The sequence below is a fragment of the Sciurus carolinensis genome, chromosome 11 (genome assembly GCF_902686445.1).
Source record: "Sciurus carolinensis chromosome 11, mSciCar1.2, whole genome shotgun sequence".
Classification (NCBI taxonomy): Eukaryota; Metazoa; Chordata; class Mammalia; order Rodentia; family Sciuridae; genus Sciurus; species Sciurus carolinensis.
The window spans coordinates 102,636,077-102,659,434 of NC_062223.1; the positions used below are offsets into that span (position 1 = coordinate 102,636,077).

General features: G+C 34.9%; 1 protein-coding gene across 12 annotated transcripts in view; it reads left to right on the forward strand.

Moving 5' to 3' along the window:
• The window catches only part of Yap1 (Yes1 associated transcriptional regulator), a 114,955-nt gene that overhangs the window by 78,912 nt on the left and 12,685 nt on the right, over positions 1 to 23,358 (forward strand). For 3 of the 12 annotated variants that reach the window (XM_047516757.1, XM_047516749.1, XM_047516750.1), the window contains 2 exons: positions 11,960 to 12,153; positions 15,250 to 15,297. In XM_047516757.1, the coding sequence (XP_047372713.1) occupies positions 11,960 to 12,153; positions 15,250 to 15,297 (242 nt within the window). The remainder of the gene's footprint in view (positions 1 to 11,959; positions 12,154 to 15,249; positions 15,298 to 23,358) is intronic. The other 9 variants (XM_047516758.1, XM_047516751.1, XM_047516752.1 and 6 more) reach the window with 3 other exon arrangements.

A 23,358-nucleotide genomic window follows, 5' to 3' on the forward strand; every position in this document is an offset into this window, starting at 1 on the left:
CAGACTGCATTTTACAACAGTTCATTCTATTTAATGAAAATTCTAGTGATTAGAATGTTTGTGTCCCTTTATTACTCAGAAACTACTTCCCTTTGTGTCTATAGCCCTAGTCTTCTGTTTTCTCTTCTGTGGTTTTCCCAGTTTTTCATGTGTTAGGAGTTTCTCTGTTAACAATTTAGTCACTTCCTTTTTTTTTTTTTTTTTTTTTTTAAGTTCTTTGTAGAAAGAACAATTCAGTCACTTCCTTTTATTGCCTTTCATTTTAGTGTTGCCCCTTTAAATGTGAGTCTATGAGGTTTTATATGTACATTATCCAACATGAAGAATGGTTATGGCATTGCTCTGACCTGGCATTTCCTATGACCTCTAACAGACTGTTTTTCAAATCTCCAGTAAAGGCTAGCATCCTGTATTGCATAAGATAGTTGTATAATGTACTAGATTGAATTAAATTGCAATGTAGAAAAAATTATCTCCTTAATTGGGAATCCAAGTTGTTCTGATATCATAAAATAACGCTACTTGGCTTCTCTTGACTTAATTTGACTTATGTAAACTGTGACTGGATTAAACTAGATGCTCTTAAAAATATTTCCACTCTTCAATTAGCTGAATATAGGATGCTACATTTTGGGTTCTTCAGTAACTCCTTTGGACCCTTGCTTAAGGTTACTTCTCAATAGACTTTGAGTGCTTTGAGGTTTCAGAGGTAATTTTTGAACTACTGTATCATTTAAGTTTAGCAAACTTAGTTGAGATATTCTCAACCTTTAATCTAAACATAAGCCATATCACATGATGAGTATGCCCAGGCAACCAAATCTGGTGGGGGATAGGAAGTGATGGGTGGAATAGTGAAACTGTGAATACACTCTCAAACTCCTGCAGTTATTAGCAGGTGCAGTTTTACTACCTTAAAGATGGTGCATTGTTGGTGTGCTGTTTTTAAAATTTAGAATACCTGTACTGTTGCAGTGATAGAAAATCTGGTGTGAGTGAATTTGGATATAAGTTCCAGGCTATGTACTTACTGAAGCCTGATTTAAAACATACTCTTAGAGACAGATATTAACTGTTGCCCTCTTTTTTCTTTTTAGTACCAGGGATTGAACCACTGAGCCACATCCCCAGCCTATTTATTTTATCTCTTATTTTGGAACAGTCTTGCTAAGTTACAGGGCCTCTCTAATTTTCTGAGGCTGGCTTTGAACTCATCCTCCCAAGCTGCTGGGGTTGCAAGTGTGCCCCACTGTGCCCAGCTTTTGCCCTCTTTCTGACTTAAAAAACAAAAGTTTGCTGACATGAGTATTTTAGTACATAAGATTATTGAATATCACAATTAGTTTAGTACTTGAGCTTGATATGTTTTGTTTTGTTTTACTATTTGGCAAATTCAGTAGAATAGTGTCAGTAGTTGAGAATTTCTTTTGGCAGTGCTAGAGATCGTACTTAGGTCCTTGGGTATGCCCCCTCTGTCATGAGCTATATCCCAGCCTTAATGTGTTTCTACTTGATGGATAGTTCAGTGATCCAAATAGTTGATCACAGTGGAGGAAATGCTGTTTTTTTTGAAGTTATTCATACAGGATTTTTAAAAATTTAAAGTTTAAAATCATAGTCACTATGATAATTTAAATTAATAGCCTATGTGTGTTATTAAAGCCCATTACATCAAACACATTGACACGAACTCTACTTTATTTCTGAAAGTGTTTCAACTTATATTTGTATTAACTCTGCTTTAAACACAGATGTCTTATAAAATATGATTGAGTTGCTTACCACTTTTTGTACTAACTCAGAGATTCTGATAAAAGAAATTATAAAGATCCTGTAATCTCAGCTACTTGAAAGGCTTGCAGGAGGATTGCAAATTAAAGGCCAGCCTAAGCAATGTAGAGAAGATACCCTGTCTCAAAAAGGGATGGAGATTTAATTCATGGGTAGAGTGCATGCCTAGCATGCCCAGGACCCATGTTCAATCCCCAATACTATATAAATAAATGGAGGTGGGGGGGATTGATTATAGCATTTCTAAGGGAAAAGTCAAATCTCTTATGAAATAAATTAGAATGCTTTAGAACGAGAGTGGTTCAGAATTTTCATTTTGTTTTATACTCATTTTACCCTTCTATACTGGTTGCTGAGGTCATTTCAGAATTCATTCTGAACTTGCTTCAACTTAGAGATTCTCCTGTGCATTACAAACAGCATCCTGCTAATAAGGGTTAAGAATTGTTTCAGAATTTATGTATTCATTCAGCAAAATTTGAGTGCCAGTTATATGCCAGACCCTATGTGAGCCATTGGGAAGAGGTACAAGCTACTAAAGAAGTAAATAAATCATTGTAATATGTTCTGTGCAAATGAAGGACAATAAACATGGTGTGATAAAAGGAAATAGGTAGCATTTCTAGGTGGTTAAGGAAGGCATTTTTGAAGGAATCTTGAGAAGACAAACTCTAAGGTATGCATCTCTTATAAATTTCTCCAGTGAAAGAAATTCATGGTAAATATATGAAATTAGAAATAAAGCTGTAATTAATGTGCTGATTTACTCCTCAATCTAATATGAATTTCATGGTAGCAGATATATTTTAAAATGTGATTTCCCTTCTCTTTAGAGCAGTAGTCGAATGATCTGAACTTGTGTTCCAAACTAGACTTTAAGCTTTATTTTCTTAGTATGGGAGAAATGTGTTGTGCTCTGGAGGCAGAGAACTGAAAGCCCAGTTAGAATACTTTTCTCTGCCTCACATCATTGAGCAGCCCCTATGTTCTGCCTCAGAAGTGCTTAATGAGGTGATAAGGAGAAACTGTTCTATTTAATTTATTTATTTTTTTTAGCTCCATCCACAGTTGTTTTGTTTTTTAAAAATAACTACTATAATCAATTTTTATGCCAATATTTTGATAGAATGTTGAAGAAGGAAGAAAGTGGATTGCCTTAAATATTGATATTTGTTATATTGAGCAGTTAAAGATGTGTGTACTTGGACTGATATAGTGGCACACACTCAGGAGGCTGAGGCAGGAGGACCACAAGTTTGAAAGTCAGCCTCAGCAATTTAGCAAGGCCCTAAGCCCTGTCTCAAAATAAAAACTAGAAAGGACTAGGGATGTGGCTCAGTGGTTAAGTGCCCCTGGGTTCAATCTCTCGTACCAAAAAGAAAAGTACTTTAATCCAGAGTTTTGGGGGGCTTGATAAGGGAGAGAAGTACAAAGAGGGAGAGATTAGTTTGTCTTTGAAAAGACTTAGGGGGAAAAAAAAGACCTAGGGAAGGCCTCTAGTTACTATATTACTGGGCATTAGGAATATGCAAATCAAAAATCCAAAAGAAATACCCAGTTTACTACTATTAGGATGCCTACCCACAACCCTGGACCCAAGTGGTGGGGGCAAGTGGGACAGGATGGAGAAGACAACAATAGTAAGTGTTGAACAGAATGTGGAGAAATTAGAACCCTTATACATTGCTGGTGGGATTTAGAAATGATGCGGTCACTTTGGAGAATAGTTTGGCAGTTTCTCAAAAGTTAACTATAGCATTACCATATGAGAAGGCAGTTAAGTTCCTAGGTATATATGCAGAATTGAAAACATATGTCCACACCCAAAAAAACCTTATACTTGAATGTTTCCTTTGTTTGTTATTTCCACAATCCCAGAGTGCTGGGGACTCGAACCCGCGTCTCCAGCATGAGAGGCAGGCACTCTACGAGATGGGCTACATGGCCTGCACTTGTACTTGAATGTTTATAGCATTATTATAATAGTATTATTCATAATAGCCAAAAATGAAAATCCAATGTCCATCAGGTGATGAACTAACCAAATATGGCACCTCCAAATATAGAATATTGGGGAATAAAAAAGGGTGTAATACTAATACATAATATAACATGGATGAATCTTGAAAACATGGTTAAGGGAAAACAGCCAGTCACAAAAGGCTACATGCTGTTTGATTTCACTTGTGTGAAGTGTCCAGAATAGGCAAATCCACAGAAACAGAAAGGGGATGGATGAGACATTGCCAAATACTAGGGGGAGGAGCACAGTGGAGTGATCTAATGGATACAAGGTTTGATTTTTAAGTGATGGAAATGTTTTGAAATTAGTGGGTAATGATTGTACAGTGCTATAGATAGAGGAAAACTATTGAATTGTGCATGTTAAATGGGTGACTTTTACTTGTGAATTATCTTAGTAAAAATGATTCCTAGATGTGATAATATCATTTAGGTACATAGCTTATTGGGAATAATTCTTTGGGAAAGAAATATCGGGAAACATTTTTTGCGTGTTGATAATAAAATGATTCATTCATTTTGCTCCTTTTGTGAGAGAGCTTTTTATGGTGAATCATATAGTAATTTTTGTATGTGTTCACTTGCTAGGTCTCTCTCCCTCCCTCTCCCTTTTCCAGCTTCAATTAACCTGGGCAATTTTCCTCTGCCATGCCCTTCCACCATGTTTCTTCCTTGGAGCCTACCTAACCATAGACTGAACCATGAACCAAAATTAAAATCTTTATTGTCCTAAAAATAATAATAATTTTTACTGAAAAGCTGGCATTATAAAATGCTAGATTAGCAGATAAATTGTACTAATTTATTGCAAATTTTTGTAGATAATTCAGTCCTATAGGTCATGTAGTAAACACAGCCACCAGTGGGTGTTTTGTGTTTTGCTTTTACTGTTTGAAGACCAACAGATGGCATATTTAGTTTGTATTTTTAGAAAGGCATTCATTTCTTTTAATAAGATTAGAGAGAGTAAAGAAGTGCTTTTATTCTTTTATTGTGGGAGAGTTGGTTTATATTAATTTTAAATTTGTGCTTAATATTATACGAATTTGTGTTATTCCAAAGTTTTAAAAGACTGAGTAACAAATCCGTTATACTCTTCCATAGTTTTAAGATTTTAAGGTTACAGATTATGTAAATCTTAAGGTTATATGAAGTTTGAAAATTCACATGATTAGAATGAAACTCCAGGGCGGTGTGGGGGGAAGACCTATGGTGATGACCCCTTTTTCTTTTTCAGAAATTGCAGTAAAACTGTCAGGACTGATTTGTTAAGTAAAACTTGAAGCAAGTTACTACTCCATGATCCAAGTAATACAAACTTCTGAATTTTAAAATGTCATATTATAATTTTTAAAATTCAGGACATTTTTGTAGAGTTTATTGTCTTTACCTTTTAGAAATTTTATTAAAACTAGGAACATTGGGATTTCAATAGTTTATCATGGGGGAAGAAGTTGGTAATGCTGTTCTTTCCTAGCTGCCCTGCCCCTTTCCCTGGAAACAAAGCATGTTTTGTTTCTTTCCTGCTTGTGAGGTCCCTGCTGCACTCCATGGGGTGCACTACTCTGTGCTTTGTTGAAATGCTTAAGATAATCAGAAGGTGAAGAACAAGATGGTTCTGGAGAGGAATAAATCCCAGCTTCAGTAGATAAACAAGGTTGTTTGAATTGGTCATTTAAATGAGCTCTTTATATGGAAACCTTGTAGTGCTGCTTGTATCCATAGGTAACAACATTTAGATAAACACAACCAAAAGTGCTCAGCGTAGTTACCAGACTCTGCTGGATATTATGTGCAAGACTGTTTAGTTTGGGAACGTATTCTTCCTTCATCTTTTGATATCGGGTTACCCCATTCTGTGGTTTTGAATGGTCAGATAAGCCCAGATTTGAAAAAGACCTTACCAACCAGTTCAGTTTGCCATTAGCAGTTACCATTATCATTAATATTTACTGCTTATGATACCAAATGCTGGTAAACTGGTGAGAAGCAGAGGATATTTGCCTCTTTGTTTCCATGCAATTTTGTTATTATCCAACTTGTTTTCACCAAGTATATATTGCTTATTAAATGTTATATTAATTAAATCTAGTATAGAAAGCTCAAAAGCTTTTCCTAATTTTTTTAGTAAAAGAAATATTTAATAGCCTTAGAGTCCGGTGGGGGTTTGTTCATTTATTTTTGCTTTCTTTTACCTTTTTCTGCTTTTATTTTTTTTTTCTTTTTTCATTTTTTATAAGTACCTTGCATAATTATACTAACAGTGGGATTTGTTGTTAAATTTTGGTATATGCGTAAACTATAACAGTATAATTTGATCAATTTTAGTCCCCAGTACCTCCCCTTTACCTCCTCTCCACCCTCTCCCTGGTCCTTATCATCTTCTCTACTGGTTTTTCTTCTATTTTCATAAGGACACCCACTTTTTTTTTTTTTTTCCTTTTTTCCTCTCTAGTTTCCACATGTGAGAGAAAAATACAATCCTAGACAGAGTTTTGTTCATTTCAGTCAACATGATGTACTCTAGTTCCATCCACTTACCACCAAAATTTCATTTTTTTTTATGGCTGAATAAAACTTCATCCATTCATCTGTTAATGAACACATAAGCTGGTTCCATAATTTGGCTATTGTAAATTGTGCTGCAATAAACATGGTTATGCATGTATTACTTGAGTATTGTTTTGCAGACTGGGAAGAGTAGATGCTCCATAAATGTTAGTCTCCTCCTTTTTCCAGAACAGTTCTTTCTAAACTTCTCTCTACTAACTCTCCTCTCATAGTATGATGACTTTAATTCTTTACAATAAATGGAGTGGTATAACTGGGTTATATGGTGGTTGCACTCATAGTCTTTTTTTTTTCCTTAAGGTACTGGGGATTTAACTCAGAGGCGCTTTACCACTGAGCTATATCCTAGCCCTTCAGTTTTTTATTTTGAGACAGGGTCTTTCTAAGTTGTTTAGGGCCTCATGAAGTTGCCAAGACTGACCTGGAATTTGGAATTCTCCTGCCTCAGCCTCCCCAGTTGCTGGGATTATAGGCATGTGCCACCACATCCAGTCATTTCTAGTCTTTTGAGGAACCTTCATACTGATTTTCATAGTGGTTGTATAGAAGCTATTTTGAAATCAATTATAATTTCAGCACGTCTGAACTTAATAATAGTCTATTCTCTAGCCCTTTTCTTTTTTTTTTTAATTACTTGAAACTGAAAACATTCTTCCCCCCAGTAGTCATTTGCTCTAGGCCTCAGCTTATGGCATGTTCACTGTACAGAATGGCTCTCAAATCAGTTCTTTAATTCATGTTTAAGTCATGCCATTGAACCTGACATAACACAATGTGTAAAATGTATCTCTTTGTATAAATATGTTTAGTGTTTTCTTGGAATATCAGGAACATGTTTCACCAAAAAGAAGGATGGATCCCCCCCCCCCAGTTCAATCTCTACCACTCTTTTCCCATTTAGATTTTGTAGGAAAGATAAACATGCATGTCTCTGTGAGTCATAGATGTACTTAGAAACAGTGAATGTCATGATGAAATGATTTGAGAGGGTTGGTTTCTGGAGGAGGAGGGAGAAATGGGATAATTATCAGTAGGAGAGGTAGTAGAGAGAAGTTTAGAAAGAACTGTTCTGGAAAGAGGAGGAGACTAACATTCATGGAGCATCTACTCTTCCCAGTCTGCAAAACAATACTCAAGTCCATGGTAACTCCAGAAGGAGACTTCAGTATCCCCAGGTACAGTTCAGGAAACTGAGGACTAAATGAATTACTGAATTGATATGCCCAACTCTGATTCAGGTTTGTTTGACTCTATAGGCTGTTTTTTAAAATATTATATATAAATTATATTTGTTGGTGATGGACAAAAGAAATGAAGGTTGTTGATGCCCAGCAAATTTTGACTCTCAAAAATGGTTAGCTTATTTCTTGTCTGTTCCCCTATAAATACTAAACTATAAGCCATAATTATGAAATTTTTAACCATTTATCTTTTATTAAACATTTCATAAGTCAGTATTGTTTATTTTTGTCATAAAAGAGATTTAAAAGACTTTGAATAAGTTTGAAATGAAGGTTGTTGATGCCCAGCAAATTTTGACTCTCAAAAATGGTTAGCTTATTTCTTGTCTGTTCCCCTATAAATACTAAACTATAAGCCATAATTATGAAATTTTTAACCATTTATCTTTTATTAAACATTTCATAAGTCAGTATTGTTTATTTTTGTCATAAAAGAGATTTAAAAGACTTTGAATAAGTTTGAGCAGTACATTGTATTTCAATATCCCTTCTCTGTTCTTCCAGACAAAATATTAAAACAAGATAACCAAAAAGACATAACTGGGGTTATAACTTTTTAAGAGTATCTCTGTACATCAGAAAACAAAACTACACAAATCAGTGAAGTAGTCCTGGAGCCTTCCAACTTTGAGGACCTTTCAGTTCCTGAGGTTATCAGGGAATAAAAGTGTTCAGAATAAGGAAGGAGCTTCAAATATAGGCTCCATGGTAAAAGCCAGACATACAGTTGGCCTGGCCCTATTATAATACAGACACTTAGAAGGATTGACCATATGTCAAGTCAGAAAGAAGTCACAAACTTTCTGGAGTCCATATACAGAGCATGTTTATCTACAGTGCATTAAATTAGAACCCCATAATTTAAAGGGTCACTACAAAATTATGGCTTGCTCTTACTTGCAATTAAAACATTAAGGTTGCACTGATGGGCATATATGCTTTATATAACATAAACTAAAGGCAATACTGTGGTTCTAGATTAACAGTAAAAAAAAAAAAATTGAAAAATAACAAATTATGGAAACAACCTGCAATAAAGATTGTTGGGGGTTCTAGTATAAGTATTTTTTCAACAATAAAAAGTCCAGATATAAAATATATCCAGATATAAAGTAACAAAATATGGAAACATACAGATTATTGGGGCAAAAATATACTTTTATATGAGTAGTATTGGGACTAATGAATAATCCCATGGAAAAAGTAAAATCATTTTATGCTTTATACCAGGATAAATTCCAATTGATTGGTTTAAATTACCAAATAAAGCAGAACTATACAGGGGTTTTGGTTGTTTGGTACTGGGGTTGAACCCAGGGACACTTAGCCACTGAACCACATTTCCAGCCCTACCCCCCCAACCCCCCTTTTTTTTTTCCTTCCTTGAGCCTGAGTCTCATTGAGTTTTTCAGGGCTTCACTAAGTTGCTGAGGCTGACCTTGAAATCCTCCTGTCTCAGACTTCAGAGCTGCTGGGATTAAAAAATGGGTGAATTCCTGTCACCTGCAAGGAATACAACTCAAATTTCAGAAAAGATTGATAAATTTGGCTATTTAAAAAATAGCCAAATTAAGCTCATGGGGAAAAAGGTAAAAAGTAAGGCATAACCAAAACGATATCAGACTAAATGCCATTTGTCATTTTTTCATACTAGCAAAAATCCAAGAATTTGGCAAGAGTTTGGTGAGAGGAGGCCCTCTCATCACACACAACTCATGATGAAACAACAAAGTCCTTATTGGAATGGGGCAGATTAGGCATTATCTAACAAAATTACTTATGCTTTTAACAACTAAGATCTGTGAACTTGTTGTATAACATTCTTTAGTAATAGTGAAAGCCTAAAAGGAAATGAACTGAATAAAATAGGAATCAACTATTTCAAAGAAAATGGGGGAAAGGCTACTGCTTTCTGTTGCTTTGGAGTCATGTCGAGGTTATATTAAATAGGGGGAAAAACAAAATGGAGGAAAGAATTCATAGCATGCTACCATGTATTTGAGAAAAAAGAAATCTGTATTTACTCATGTTTTAAAAAATAGAATAAAACAAAAACGGATTTTAAAAAGTTTCCTGTTACCTTTTGGAGAATAGGAGAGAAAGATGAGGAAATCAGGTTTCCAAAATTCAAGGGCAAAATCTCGCAAGTAAACCCTTATATTGAATGTTGGCCTAATCATAGAGAGAGGAATTCTTTCAGGAGCCTTTAAACCACAGAGATGTCACTGTATATACCTAATATATAAAATTTGCAAATAAATCTGATACTTCTTAGTAATCAGTTGTTCATAGTTTTTAATAATACTATTTAGATGATTACCTACATATGGAAGTATAATATTAATGTTAGAATCAACTTTTCAGCACAAGATAGTTGTTTTGTGATCACATAGCTAGATGTGGGTGGTACACACCTGTAATCCTAGCAACTTGGGAAACAGGCAGAAGGGTCTCAAATTCAAGGCCTGTCTCAATGTAAAAAATAAAAAGCTGGGGATGTGACTTTGTGGCAGAGCACTCCTGTGTTGGATCCCCAGTACGTCTAGGGGCAAATAAATTCAAGTAAAACAATTCTAAATTTGAATTAGAAATAAAATTTTCTGAAGGAAGCAACCACCTCAAAGCAGTGACAGAGAATCAACAAAATAATAATAGGTACCCTGATTCCCCAAATTAATGTTAAATAACATTTTCTACTAAAAGAATCAAGGGCTTCTTGGAAAAAGTCAACTAAAATCTGGGGCAAGGAAAAGATAAAAGATGAACCTGGAAAAAGCAAACAGGGAAGATAATCAAGTCCACTATAACCATAGTAAAAGGACCCACTTTAAATGACTTCTGCTGACCAAAATGGTGCTCTTTACATTGCTCAAAATAACTGTTGGGTTAAAATATATCATAAAAATATTTAAAATATGTGATTTCATAACTTTTAAAATAAAATAATGCTTATCTGTGGAATCAGCTCATCCTAAAAAATGTATATATTATCTGTGCATGCCTGTAATTACATCAGCTTGGGAGGCTGAGGCAGGAAGATCACAAGTTCAAGGCCAGCCTCAGCAGTTTGGCAAGGCCTTCAGCAGTTTAATGATACCCAATCTCAAAAAGGGCGGGGGATATGATATGACTTAGTGGTTAAGTACCCCTGGGTTCAATTGGCAGTACCAAAAAAACAGAAAAAAGCTGAAAAACTTAGCAAGACCCTATCTTAAAATAAAAAGGGCTGGGATGCAGCTCAGTATTAGAGTACTCCTGGGTTAAATCCCAGAACCAACTCCCCCCCACCAAAAAAAAATCATGCATTGAAGGAATAATTTTTTAACTTAAAAAATTTACCTTAATTTCTGCCTTAGTGAATAAATGCTCAATTTAGAAATAGTTCGTTTTTTCAAACACCGAGGATTTGTAAATGAATAGGATGCTTTCCCCACTAACAATATCCTTATACAAATCTAAACAAAAAAATTAGACTACAGTGAAAAATGTCAGTAGACAAAGTGGGAAAATCTGAGACAATGCCCAGAGGGAAAAAGATTTCTTTCTTTTTTACACCCCAGCCCTAGAAGATTTGTTTTTGGAGGGTGAGGGATGGAAACTAGGGAATAAACTCAGGTGTTCTTTACCACTAATCTACATCCCAGGTTACTCACCCAAGTTGCTGCAGCTGGCCCTGAATTTAGGATTCTCCTGCCTCAGCCTCCTGAATCACTGGAATTACAGGCATGCACCACCAAACCCAGAAAAAAAAAATCAAGAAGATTTTTTTAATGTTGGACTCTGGGAAACACTCCTGGATTTGAGCAAGAGGAGGTAGTGGTCACCAAGTAGCCACTGTTCTACTTAGAGGACATATGAAAGTCATCACAAGGAGTCTGATCTGTGCCTGCGAGGCCAGTCATTTAAAAGAACTGCCAGTGTACATTATTTGGAAATTTTTAGCAAGGGTTATGAGAGAGTATGGTCTGTGATCTTGCTTCCTTTTAATGTCATTATATCAAAAGTTATAAAAAGTCTCTCCAATTCTTTTAGTCACTAAGTGTGCCACCTTCAGAGCTGACAGATATTAATGTGCTTCTTGACCATTCTTTAGTTCTTACTTTGTGGTGCTACTCATGTTTTTTTTCTCCTGTTACTGCCTTGCATCCTGTAACTACAATGAGTGACAAGTTATATAACCATTGTACTGTTGACGTGTTTTTAGGTTATTTCTAGTCATACTACAAAAAAAAATTTAAAAAATAAAATATTGAGTATTCACAATTGCTTTTGAATAACTAAGTCATCCTCTTTGTTAACTAAGTTTTTAGGACAGATCTTTTGTTTTATTTCAGCCATGAACCAGAGAATCAGTCAAAGTGCTCCAGTGAAACAGCCACCACCTTTGGCTCCCCAGAGCCCACAGGGAAGTGTTATGGGTAGTGGCAACTCCAACCAGCAGCAACAGATGAGGCTGCAACAATTGCAGATGGAGAAAGAGAGACTGCGATTGAAACAGCAAGAACTGCTTCGGCAGGTGAGGCCACAGGTTAGAAACCAGCCTTTCAATTTGGGGAATGTGTTTTCCTACATGAAGTTGGGCTAATTTCATTTTATCATTTATTAATAACTGGGGAATGTTGTTTCAGTAAAATCAGTAACAGAATTAATTATTCTGTCCAGTTCTATTCTTATTTTCTTTCCTGAGTGGCCTCTGATCCTATGGGATGTAACTCATAATCCTGTATCATAAAGAGCTATTTTGGTCATGATTATTGATTACAGTTGAGCAAAAATGGAAGAAAATGAGGATCCTTCCTCAAATGTACATGGTATTTTGTATTACTGTATTTCTGAGGATTTCGTTAATGGCGAAACTCTGGAACATCACCTGGGGAAAAACATCTTTATTTTGTGTGTGTGTGTGTTTTTGTTTTTGTGTGTGTGTGTGTGTGTGTGTGTGTGTGTGTGTGTGTGTGTGTTTATATACTAAAGTGGTATTTCTTTAAATGACATATATGTTTCAGTATTGCTAAATCTAAGAATTCTTATTTAAAACATAATGCCAATTACCCCCTAATTTACAACATCTCAATATTTCTTAAAATTACCCAACTGTGGGACTGGGTTTATAGCACAGTGGTAGAGCATTTGCTTAGCATGTACAAGACCCTGGGTTCAATCCCCAGCTTTGGGGGGGAAATTTACTTGCTTATGGGTGTTTTTTTCATGGTGGGAAAGGTAGGACCTAACAGTAGAAAGCTTGAAATCCTTTTCCACCAGTTTTCTTTCAGAATGTACTATTGGTACTTACGTTGCATAAGAACAGATAATCCTTCATGTCAAAATTAATTTTCGCTTTATCTTGTTTGAGACTATTTTAGATATTATTAGAGATGTGATCTTATGTTAAGTAATATAGATACTTTTCTAATATAGATACTTTTAAAATTTTTTATGATCATGTTTTGTATACCTAGTTCAAACATGGTGTAACTGAATCAGAGCAATTATATTCCATTCTTTTATAATTATGTCAAAATGAACCCTAATATGTATAACTAAAAGAAGTAATAAAAATCTTTCTGTATTAAAAAAAATGATATAGCAGTAAAAGTATACAAAAGGCAAATGTATGCTAGAAATAAAATCTCCTTTTCCCTCTTTCCATAGTTCTTTCCTCTAGAGATAAAGTAAATATCTTGGTTTTTGCTTTTTTCTGAGATATTGTTGACAAACAAGAAAATGCATGTATCTATAATGTTTCCTTCTGAAAATAGCATACTAAGTGTAGACCTTTAAAAATCAATTTATAGGGCTGGTGTTGTAGCTCACTGGTGAAGCGCTTGCCTAGCATGTGTGAGGCACTGGGTTCAATCCTCAGTACCACATAAAAATAAATAAATAAAATAAAGATCCATCAACAACTAAAAAAGTAAATAAAATTAAAATCAACTATACAGCCTGATGTGGTGGCACACGCCTGTAATCTCAGTGACTTGGGAATTTACGTAGGAGGATCAAAGTTTCAAGGCTAGCCTCAGCAGCTTAAAGAGGACCTACGCAATTTAGCAAGACCCTGTCTCAAAATAGAAAATAAAAGGAGCTGGGGGTGTGGCTCAGTGGTTGAGCGCCCTCTGGGTTCAGTCCCTGGTACAAAAAAAAAAAGATTAAAAATCAGTTATACTCTACATTTTTATTATCATGATCTATGTATTTAAAGATACATATTTTAAAGTACCACTTGAGTATTACTGAAAGTTCATGAAGTTAATGCTATTGCTGAACACTGAACTCTGATTTGTGATGTGAAGAACTAGTACCTAAGGAATTGATTAGAATAAGTCATGGAATCCCAGACAGACTCATGTTTAAACTGTTTGTGCTCTGTCAGTAATCTGTCGATGTAGTTTTAGTGTGGTTGGCATTAAAGATGATCCTTCAGAGAGAGTAAGAGAGTTTGTTTTAGCATATGATGTCAGGAAATGATCTTAAATGAAATTTCTTCATCTGCTATAAAGAGGATGGAGAGGGGTTGGGGAGATAGCTCAGTTGGTAGAGTGCTTGCCTTGTAAGCACAAGGCCCTGGGTTCGATCCCCAGCACCCAAAAAAAAAAAAAAAAAGAGGATGGAGAGAGGATGCATAGTAACAGTTTATTGTACCTCTGATTGACTGTCTAGCAAATTACTTTAAAGGAAAAGATTTTTTCATTTATATGAAACTGTATTGTCAGAACAAGAAGTTAATTACATGGCTGTTAGAAGAAATAAAGCAATTTAAAAGCAGTTTGCATTGTTTTGCATTGTTTGCTTTTCATTTTGTTGTAACTGAGTCCTACTTGGTCTAAGTAAACACAAATCTCAATTTCACATGAATGAGAACTATTAAAATGAAGAAACTTAAATGAGAAAAAAGTTGCTAATAAGGTCAAAGTCTTGCAGTAATTAAGATGTTTTTAAAGTCTAGAAATGGGCTGGTCATTATTTTGTCGTGTGCCATAGATCAGTCTAGTTTTTTGCGTTTTGGTGGGCAAAATGTTGCTACTTGTAAAATTCTTTCTTCTGAAGAATTTTTCTAAATCTTATTCTCATTCTTAACTCTGGGTGATGGGTCCTGGACAGAATAGCTTCACTTCCTTTAAAGGTAACATCTTTGTTCTTTACTACCTACTGTGTTGTCTTTCTTATATTGAAGTGACCAATCTACTCTATCTCATACTAATAGTCTATTTTTTAGAATTCTTTGTTTTTGCTTTAGCAATCAATATAAATTCAGTATATTCAAGTCATCTGGCTTCCTGTGAACTTCTTCCATTGACAGTATCTCATCACTGAAACATCAAAAATATTTTACTTGCTTCATCTAATACTTCGAAGCAAAGAACCTACCTGACTGTTAGCAAATTTTATCTTAGTCCTGACACTTGACGTCTTGCTCTCCTATCCTTAATGCTCTTAAAAACTTCTGAGGTGTCAGTTGTTATGTGGTGATTCCATTGGCTCCTGTCTTCCTCAGTCTGCTGCTTTTTGGGTAGCTTGGGAATTCTGTGCTATGGTGATATGTCTGGATACGATTTGTAAGAGCCTACACAGCCAAACCATGTGGCTTAAAGTAATCTTTATCCGTCTTATTTTTCACTCTTAGGCAATGCGGAATATCAATCCCAGCACAGCAAATTCTCCAAAATGTCAGGTAGGCTCTTATATGATGTTACAGCCTTGGAAAAAAAAAAAAAAGGTATCACGTTAGGAACAAGAGAAACTTGTGTTCCAGGGTCCTGTCCTCACTGAAGATTAGCCAGAGTATAACTTTGAGATATCTTTCTACCAAGACATTTAATTCAACATTAGTTTTCCAAGAGAATCTGTACTATCTGTTCCCTTCCCACTCTTCCCAGAGAGCTTCTAGTATTCATTTTGATTCCACAGAGTTCTTTTTATTCCACATTTGATATGTATTATGTCTCATTTGTACATGTTAGCTTCAAAGTGTATCTAATTTTTGAGTAGTTTAATACAGATATTTTTAATATTTTAAAGGAATTAATGATTGAACAATAGCAAAAGGTAGTATATATTATTTACTTGGGTAGGCTGGGTTTTTTGAAATGTTAGTAAGAGGCATAATACTATGAGGAAAAGAAAAATTCTTTCTAGTAGATGCTCCAAAGGAAGAATATCAAAACTATCAGAAGAAAGAAGGCTCTGCCTGGTCCTGTGTCAGGTTCTTTAGCTTTTATCAGCATTTCTCCCTGATTTACCCCAGGGAACACTGGTTGTGAAGACATTAGATGTAGATGGAAAGATTCTGATCATTTTTCCTTTCTATAAAAACAAATTCCTATCATGAGAAGAATCTCATTCTTGAAACCAAAGAGATTCTGTATTTTCCACAAGATTTGAAGAAACTAGGAACTAGAGGATCATTGTGCTTCTCTTGGATGGGCAAAGTAACCATAAAATACCTTATATTCTACGTTTTGTTCTTTTTGCACTGGGCTAAATAAGTGCATTGTTTTAGAATCAGCTGTAGAAGTGGGAACTGGTAGAATTCCACTCATTCTGGATACTGTGAACTTGTCCGTTGGAACCTCATGTTGACAAAGTTAGATACAGTCCTCATAGAGATCAGTTAACTTTGTAAAAGAGTAAAGTCTGTTCTTTCTGATCTATTTTGTAAATGCTTCCATTTAATCAAAAGACCAGCTAAGGGAATAACTCACAACAAATTATCTTTACTAAATTAGGTCTTTATTTCATAGTCGAAGAGAAGATAGTTGATATTATTAAAATGATTAGATGTTCTTAGATAGCTTTTAAAAATGGTGAAGTTTTAGAAAAGTTTAAGGTTAGGCCTCGGGGGATGTAGGTCCATGGTACAACAATTATTTGGCTTGCACAGACCTGGAGTAGACATTCTTGTGATGAGGGGTACTCTCATACCACATTTGACTGGAATAATAGCATAACATTGGAACTTCATAAAATGAACACATTTTTTCTTTGCTTTTTTCTCTGAAGTATTTCTCAGAGCAGGCTTTTATTAATGATAAGTGCAGTGGAGCAGAAATAACTCAATTGGATTCAAGTAAAAAGTCCTTCAAGCCAAGAGTGGGTGTTGAAATTATTTCTTCTTTTGTTCCTGCGTTAAATTTGACAAATAAATACTTTTAGGTCTTTATTTCATAGTCGAAGAGAAGATAGTTGATATTATTAAAATGATTAGATGTTCTTAGATAGCTTTTAAAAATGGTGAAGTTTTAGAAAAGTTTAAGGTTAGGCCTCGGGGGATGTAGGTCCATGGTACAACAATTATTTGGCTTGCACAGACCTGGAGTTTAATCCCTAGCACCAAAAAGAAAAAAAAAGGAAAGAAAAGGTCAGACTTAAGTAATAAAAACTCTAAGATAAAACTGCATTAAATTTTTGTAGGTCATAGGGAAAAAAACCTGAAAGAGATAGGTTTTAAAAATTCACTTTGTACATGCCACTGATTAAAATACTTGATTTGTTAATGTATATTTTAGTTGTTGGCATGTTTATCTTACACGATTTTGAAAAAGTCAGTAAATGTATGAAATTCCAGTATAAGGTTAAATCTGGAGTTATTTGGAAGAATTTATATGTGTTTTTCTTACCCTACATATTTTCTATAAGACCTTAGAGGTACATGTTAGATGGAAAAGTGTGACAACTCTCCTCAGCTATCATAAGGTCACAGCCAACACTCCTATAACAAAACAGTATGACAAGAGAAAAGCATAATAAATTACCTAATCAAAGTTTTATGAAAACCCAAAGAATCAGAGAAAGCTATCAGTTTTTTGCTAAGGTTCAAAATGGACAGCCTTGTAGAAATCTGATTGGACAAAAGGGTATTACCTAGTGGTAATAGCCTGAGAGAGGAAACCCAAAAAGGGCTATTTAGATTCAGCTTGGCCTCTCTGTGCAGTATTCCTTCTGGGTTGAGGTTTTATGACCCACTGTCAGTCGAGGTAGGTCAGTGACTGATTGGTTGATTGATTGTGGTACCAGGGTTTGAACCCAGGGGTACTTAACCACTAAACCACATCCCCAGCCCTTTATATTTTTTACTTAGAGATAGGGTTTCACTAAGTTGCTGAGGCTAGCCTCAGACTTGTGATCCTCCTGCCTCAGCCTCCCAAATCTACTGAGATTATAGGCATATACCACTGTGCCCAGCTAGGTCGTATACAGAAAGTCAGGGTAAGATTAGATTTAATATTTCTAGGTTTTATGGTTTGCTTTGGAGTAGAGGGTTTCTGCTTGCTATGACTGAACTTGAGGAAAAGAAATTCTAGTTTCTATGGCCTATCCTTGGGGAGAAAGTGAGAATAAGAGAAAGAAGGGGAGGAGAAGGTCAGAAAGAGCCTTGACTTCCGTGGCCCTTCCAGTGTCTTTCAGTTCAAAGTACTCAGCATGTCAAATCACTACACTTTCGGATATTATTTTCTAAGTCCCAACAATGTCAGAAAAGTTTTTGCAAAGAGGAGTCCTATCTTAAATAAAGATGCCTTTAATAGGATTAACCAGCATAATCCAGAAAGCTGAAAAGCACTTTCCAGTCTTCACAAAATATATTAAAGGCATAACTCAATTTTTGAATATCAGGCATTATTCGAAGTTTTTGTTTGAGGTATTATATACCTCATATGCTGTGGTATGTGAGAAAGTACCAAACCTCAAAATGTTTTGGAATTTCTATTCTCTACCTTTTTTTTTTTTTTTTTAAGAGAATATCTCACTAGTCATCCTGCTGGCCTTGAACTTGAGATCCTTCTGAGTCCCTGGGATTATAGGCATGCACCACTGGACCTAGAAAAAGTTTGTCCATATAGAGCTTAAGATCTTAATTTTATTACAATTATTCCTTATTTTTATGTTTCAAAAGCAATTTCTATTAGAAGAAACTTTTGAAACCATTTAATGCTCAGTTTTTAGGTTACATCTCTTCCTCACATGTCAATGCTCCTTTGTAAATTAAAGAGACCTTTTTAGGGAAGAAGTGGGTTTAGGAATGCATTCCAGCTTCTGTTTCAAGGTCTTTTAAGAAAAACAGTTTAAGGAAAGATTGTCCCCCTGAATGTGAATGCTTTTGTCTTCTTTTTACACTGAAGGATGTGGTTCTTAGTATCTGGAGTTCCCTTATACCTGTAAGATAAAGACTAAACTCTCAGCCATCAGGGTCAGTCACAGGTTCAATGAGTGATAAAACCCACAGTATTACTCTTTAAGGATTTTAGACTTCATCTCTTAGTGGTGAAGAGGTTCAGATGTCCATGGTTTTAGTCAGATAGAAGAAGTAGTACCACTGTTCAGAGCCATGTGAAAAGAATTATTAGAGCTCTTTTCCCCCCTAAATTTAATAATAGAAAACAGTTTGGCTTTTCCCTCTCCAAACTGTCATGTTAGCAGGTACTAGAAAGTCTATTTCAGGATCCTTTAAACACATTTTCCAACACTCTCTTCTCTTTGAAGTTCTAAATTTCAATAAGTCGTGAATTTGTTTAGATGTTTTCCATTACATATATTTTATTTTTGGTGGGTAGGTTGAAAACTTTGTATAAGAAGGGAACAGGAAGATTTAGCTTCACACCCTACATGCTATAATATTGCCTCTTCTTTGTTATTTGAACAATGCCATGATGACCTTCTTTGAGACAGATTACAATAGACTTAATTTCAGAAATCTGTCAGAAACATGTTTAACCTCAGAATACTGCTGGGAACACTAACTAGCACCTCTGTTTTGGATGTTACTTTGCAGAGTATAGGATTATCATACAGTTTTCATAATTGCCTCCAAATCTAAGTTTTTTTTTTTTAGACAAAAAAATTGTCCAAAGTTTAATTTGATAAATGACACAAAATTTAACAGGACTGGATATATAACTTAGTGGTAGAACCCTTACCTAGCATACTGAGGCCCTGGATTCGATGCTTAGCATTGGGATACCAAAAAAATCATTTTGAGTACTGACTAAGTGTTTTCATGAAAAGACTTTAGAAATAATGAAATATCTCAAAAAACTATGTTTAAAAATGGAATATGGCAAGGCCCCTGTATTGAATAGTTGGAAGAAATAACTTTTTTAAGAAATAATAGTTGTTGATGAATATTTATTTATTCATTTGTATGTGGTGCTGAGAATTGAACCCAGTGCCTCACACATGCTAGGCAGTCACTCTACCACTAAGCCACAGTCCCAGCACCAGAAATGGCTTTTTCTCTCTTGTTAGCATTGTTAACATAAGCCACAAACTCTTTTTGGGGGGGGGGGGGTTCTGGGGATTGAACCCAGGGCCTTGTGCTTACAAGGCAAGCACTCTACTGACTGAGCTATCTCCCCAGCCCCCACAAACTCTTTATAATATAAATATTATATGCATAGAGTAGATGTCTTTAGATTTATTATATTATTATTTTTAGAGTTATATATCTGTGGATATATATTACACATATATATTGTTAGAAAAATATTGCTGTAAGAAAATAATTAAGGTTGACCCTGTTGTCCCCTCCAACAATTTAGGAATTATTTCCACAGGCAATTTAGGAAAACTGTCTCAAAATGGAAAGGGATGGAGATACTTAGGTCAGTTGTTGAGTTCAATCCCCAGTACCACTTTACAAAAAAAAAAAAAAAAAAAAGCCTGTCTGTATCTATATATACACCTATGTAGACAATGCCTATTCTGTTATAATAAAGAAATGTTATGGATATGAACATTATTTTGTAATTGGGTAAATTCAGAATAATTGTTTTTTAAAAAAAGCTTTGGGACATAGATTGTCTACATAGCTGATTTAAGTTGAAACATTTCATATAGGATATAAGTTACATCTATTACATCTATCTCTAAGGAGTTTGAGATTGTTTAATTCTGAACACAGTGCCTATAATTAGAATACTGAGCTAAAAATATAAATTGGTTAAACTTCTCTTTTCCCAAAGGTAAAATAGTTTGACAGTCTTTCAAAAATGGGGAAATAAGCAAGTTTTAGGAAATCCAGCCAAAACTGAGTCATGTTTCTGTTCTGTATTTCAAAGGTCAAATAGTTCTTCTAGAGCTTTTGACTTTTTATAAATGAAGTAAGTATTTTTAGCTCATTTTCTTCTGTAATAATATAAAAATGTAGTGGCTTTTCCCATTAAGCTTATAAATCTTAGCTAATCTGGGACACATTTAGAGTCAGAGCTCTTTACACTATAAGTAAAACCAATGGTCTCATCTTCATCTAGAAGGAACTTCCCAGAATGATTCACGAAGAAAAAACAAGTTTGCCTACTTCATATAGTGGACTTTTATGGATCCAGAATCAACCATAAGCCATCGGCCCTTCCATTTCCTCCTCTCATTTGAAATAACAATAAAATTTCCCATTGAGTAAAAAAAAAAAAAAAATTAAGAACTGGAAATATAGCTCCAGGTTTGATCCCCAAACCCCTGCCCCCAAAAAATCTTTTAAAAGACAGGTGTGATGGCCTATGTCAGTAGTCTTAGTTACTCACAAGACTGAAGAGGGGGATCACAAGTTTAAGGCCAGCCTCAGCAACATAGTGAGACCCTGTCTCAAAAAAAAACAACAAAAAAAAACTTTTAAGACAATATATGCCATATTTAGGCTTCCTTTAAAATTGATGCATATCATTTAGAAAAATAACAAGGAAGGTAATAGAATTGGTTAGGAATTTGGAGACACTAGAATATTTCTAAGTTTTTCAATTTTTAAGATGTTCAAGAGAAATGAAAGCATGTATCTACACAAAGCCAAAATTCAGAAACAACCAAAATGTTCTGTCAGCAGATGAATAAATGATAGTAGTATATCCCTACAGTAGTGTTAGTTAGCAATAAGAAAAGGAATGAACTATATATAGTTATAACATCAATCTCAAAATGTTGTACTGAATGAAAATGAATACATGCTATATGATTCCATTTATAGAAAATTTTATAAAATACTGATCTATAATAACAAAAGCAGATCACTAGTTTCTGAGGGTAAATTTGGGATAAGAAAAATCAGGAGAAAATTGGGGGTGGGTGTCTTGATTACGGTGGGAGTTTCAGAGATGTGCACATATTTAAAACTCATCAAATTGAGTGCTTATATTCAAATATACATCAATTATGTCTCAGTAAATCCATTAAAAAAATTATTTAAAGTATCTAATCAATCCTGTTAGGTTTGCTGTCACTAGAAGTTTCCAAACTTAGCCAAACATTCATGCCTTGAGCATGGTGTCTGTAATCTATCTGTACGTTATTTGTATCATTAGCCTTGTCACATTATATTTTTTTCATGCCAAGAAATTCTGATACCCAGTACCAATAATAAAGTAGCATCCATTTGTTAATCCCAAATTCAGTTCAGATGAATTTTTGCTCATGGCTCACATATAAGTTTGATTGAGAAACTTTTTCTGGAGTCCAGTTATCTCCTTAGATAACTTGGCATTATTTGCCTTCTTAATCACATCTCTAAGCTTCCTTTATTTATAAATTGGGAGAGTTGGTTCTGTGGTGTCTGCTGACAGTAGAAATTCAGTTATTAAATGAAGCAAAAAGTAAACATTAGCCTTGAGCAAGCATAGTGGCAAAATTCAAAGCAGCAAAATCATGGATGGTCTAATCTGCACTTAACTGTTAGTTTTAACCTCATAAAATAATCTTGAAAAAATAAGAACTTTATGAAAAAAAGCTAAAATAAAAAATGAAAATCACAGCCAATTCAGTTACTTTTCACTAATAATTTACAGGCTGGTGTCATGTACTTCCTTTGTGCTGAAAGAAGTTCAAAACTAGGCACACAAACATAAAATGCAAAATAAGGAGCTGTGAATATAACTTCAGCCATATCAGAGCACTTGCCAAGTATGTACAAGGCCCTGGGTTCAGTCACCAGCACCACAAAAAAAAATTTTTAAAGCAAATGATCTTCAAGATCTTTTCAAATGCTTACATATTTTTAAAGACCCTTAAGCTTCATCCTAGAACCTTATACATTAGCCTCTTATACTCCAGTAAAGCAATTCATCCTACTTTTAGGGGGTCACTGAAGAAATTACATATCATGATGAGTGCTATAAATGTGTTATATATGCTCAAGATGTTAAAGACGTGGCATCTTTGTGTCCAGTCCAATCTTAATGGAGATAGAATCATCTTGGGGAGTTACCTAGAGAAGGTGGTATCCCTACAAGGTCTTATATAATAGGGGAGAAAGAAAAGTGTTCTAGGTAAAAACAGTTCAAGGAAAGATGTGATATGAGAAACTGTCTTGTTACTGATCTGTTAAAGAGTGCACTATCATTTGGGGTTGTTTTTCTGTTTGTTTTTTGTTTTGTTTTGAGATTGGGTGTCACAGTGTTGCCCAGGCCACCCTTGACAGTTCTCCTACCTCAGCCTCAGCAGCCGGGATTACAATTGTGCTGAACCTCTGATTTACTATCTTGTTATAAAGTTACTTTTCATTTTGCAAGATGAGAACAGGAGAGGTCAAAGAGAGGATACGAAGAAAAGAAATTGAAGGGATTTCTAGAAGCACTAAGAGTGGGTTAGTCTTTAACAAACTCATTTTCTGAAACTGGAGGAAAGGTTATAAAGATGGTACTAATGAAGATACCTTTGTGGGGAGCAGGAAGAGGTGGGAGAACCAGTCAGAAGATCCCAGATTAAGCCTCACAATCTGTGTTGTTGTTGTTTAAATGAGAAAGAGATGGAAGTG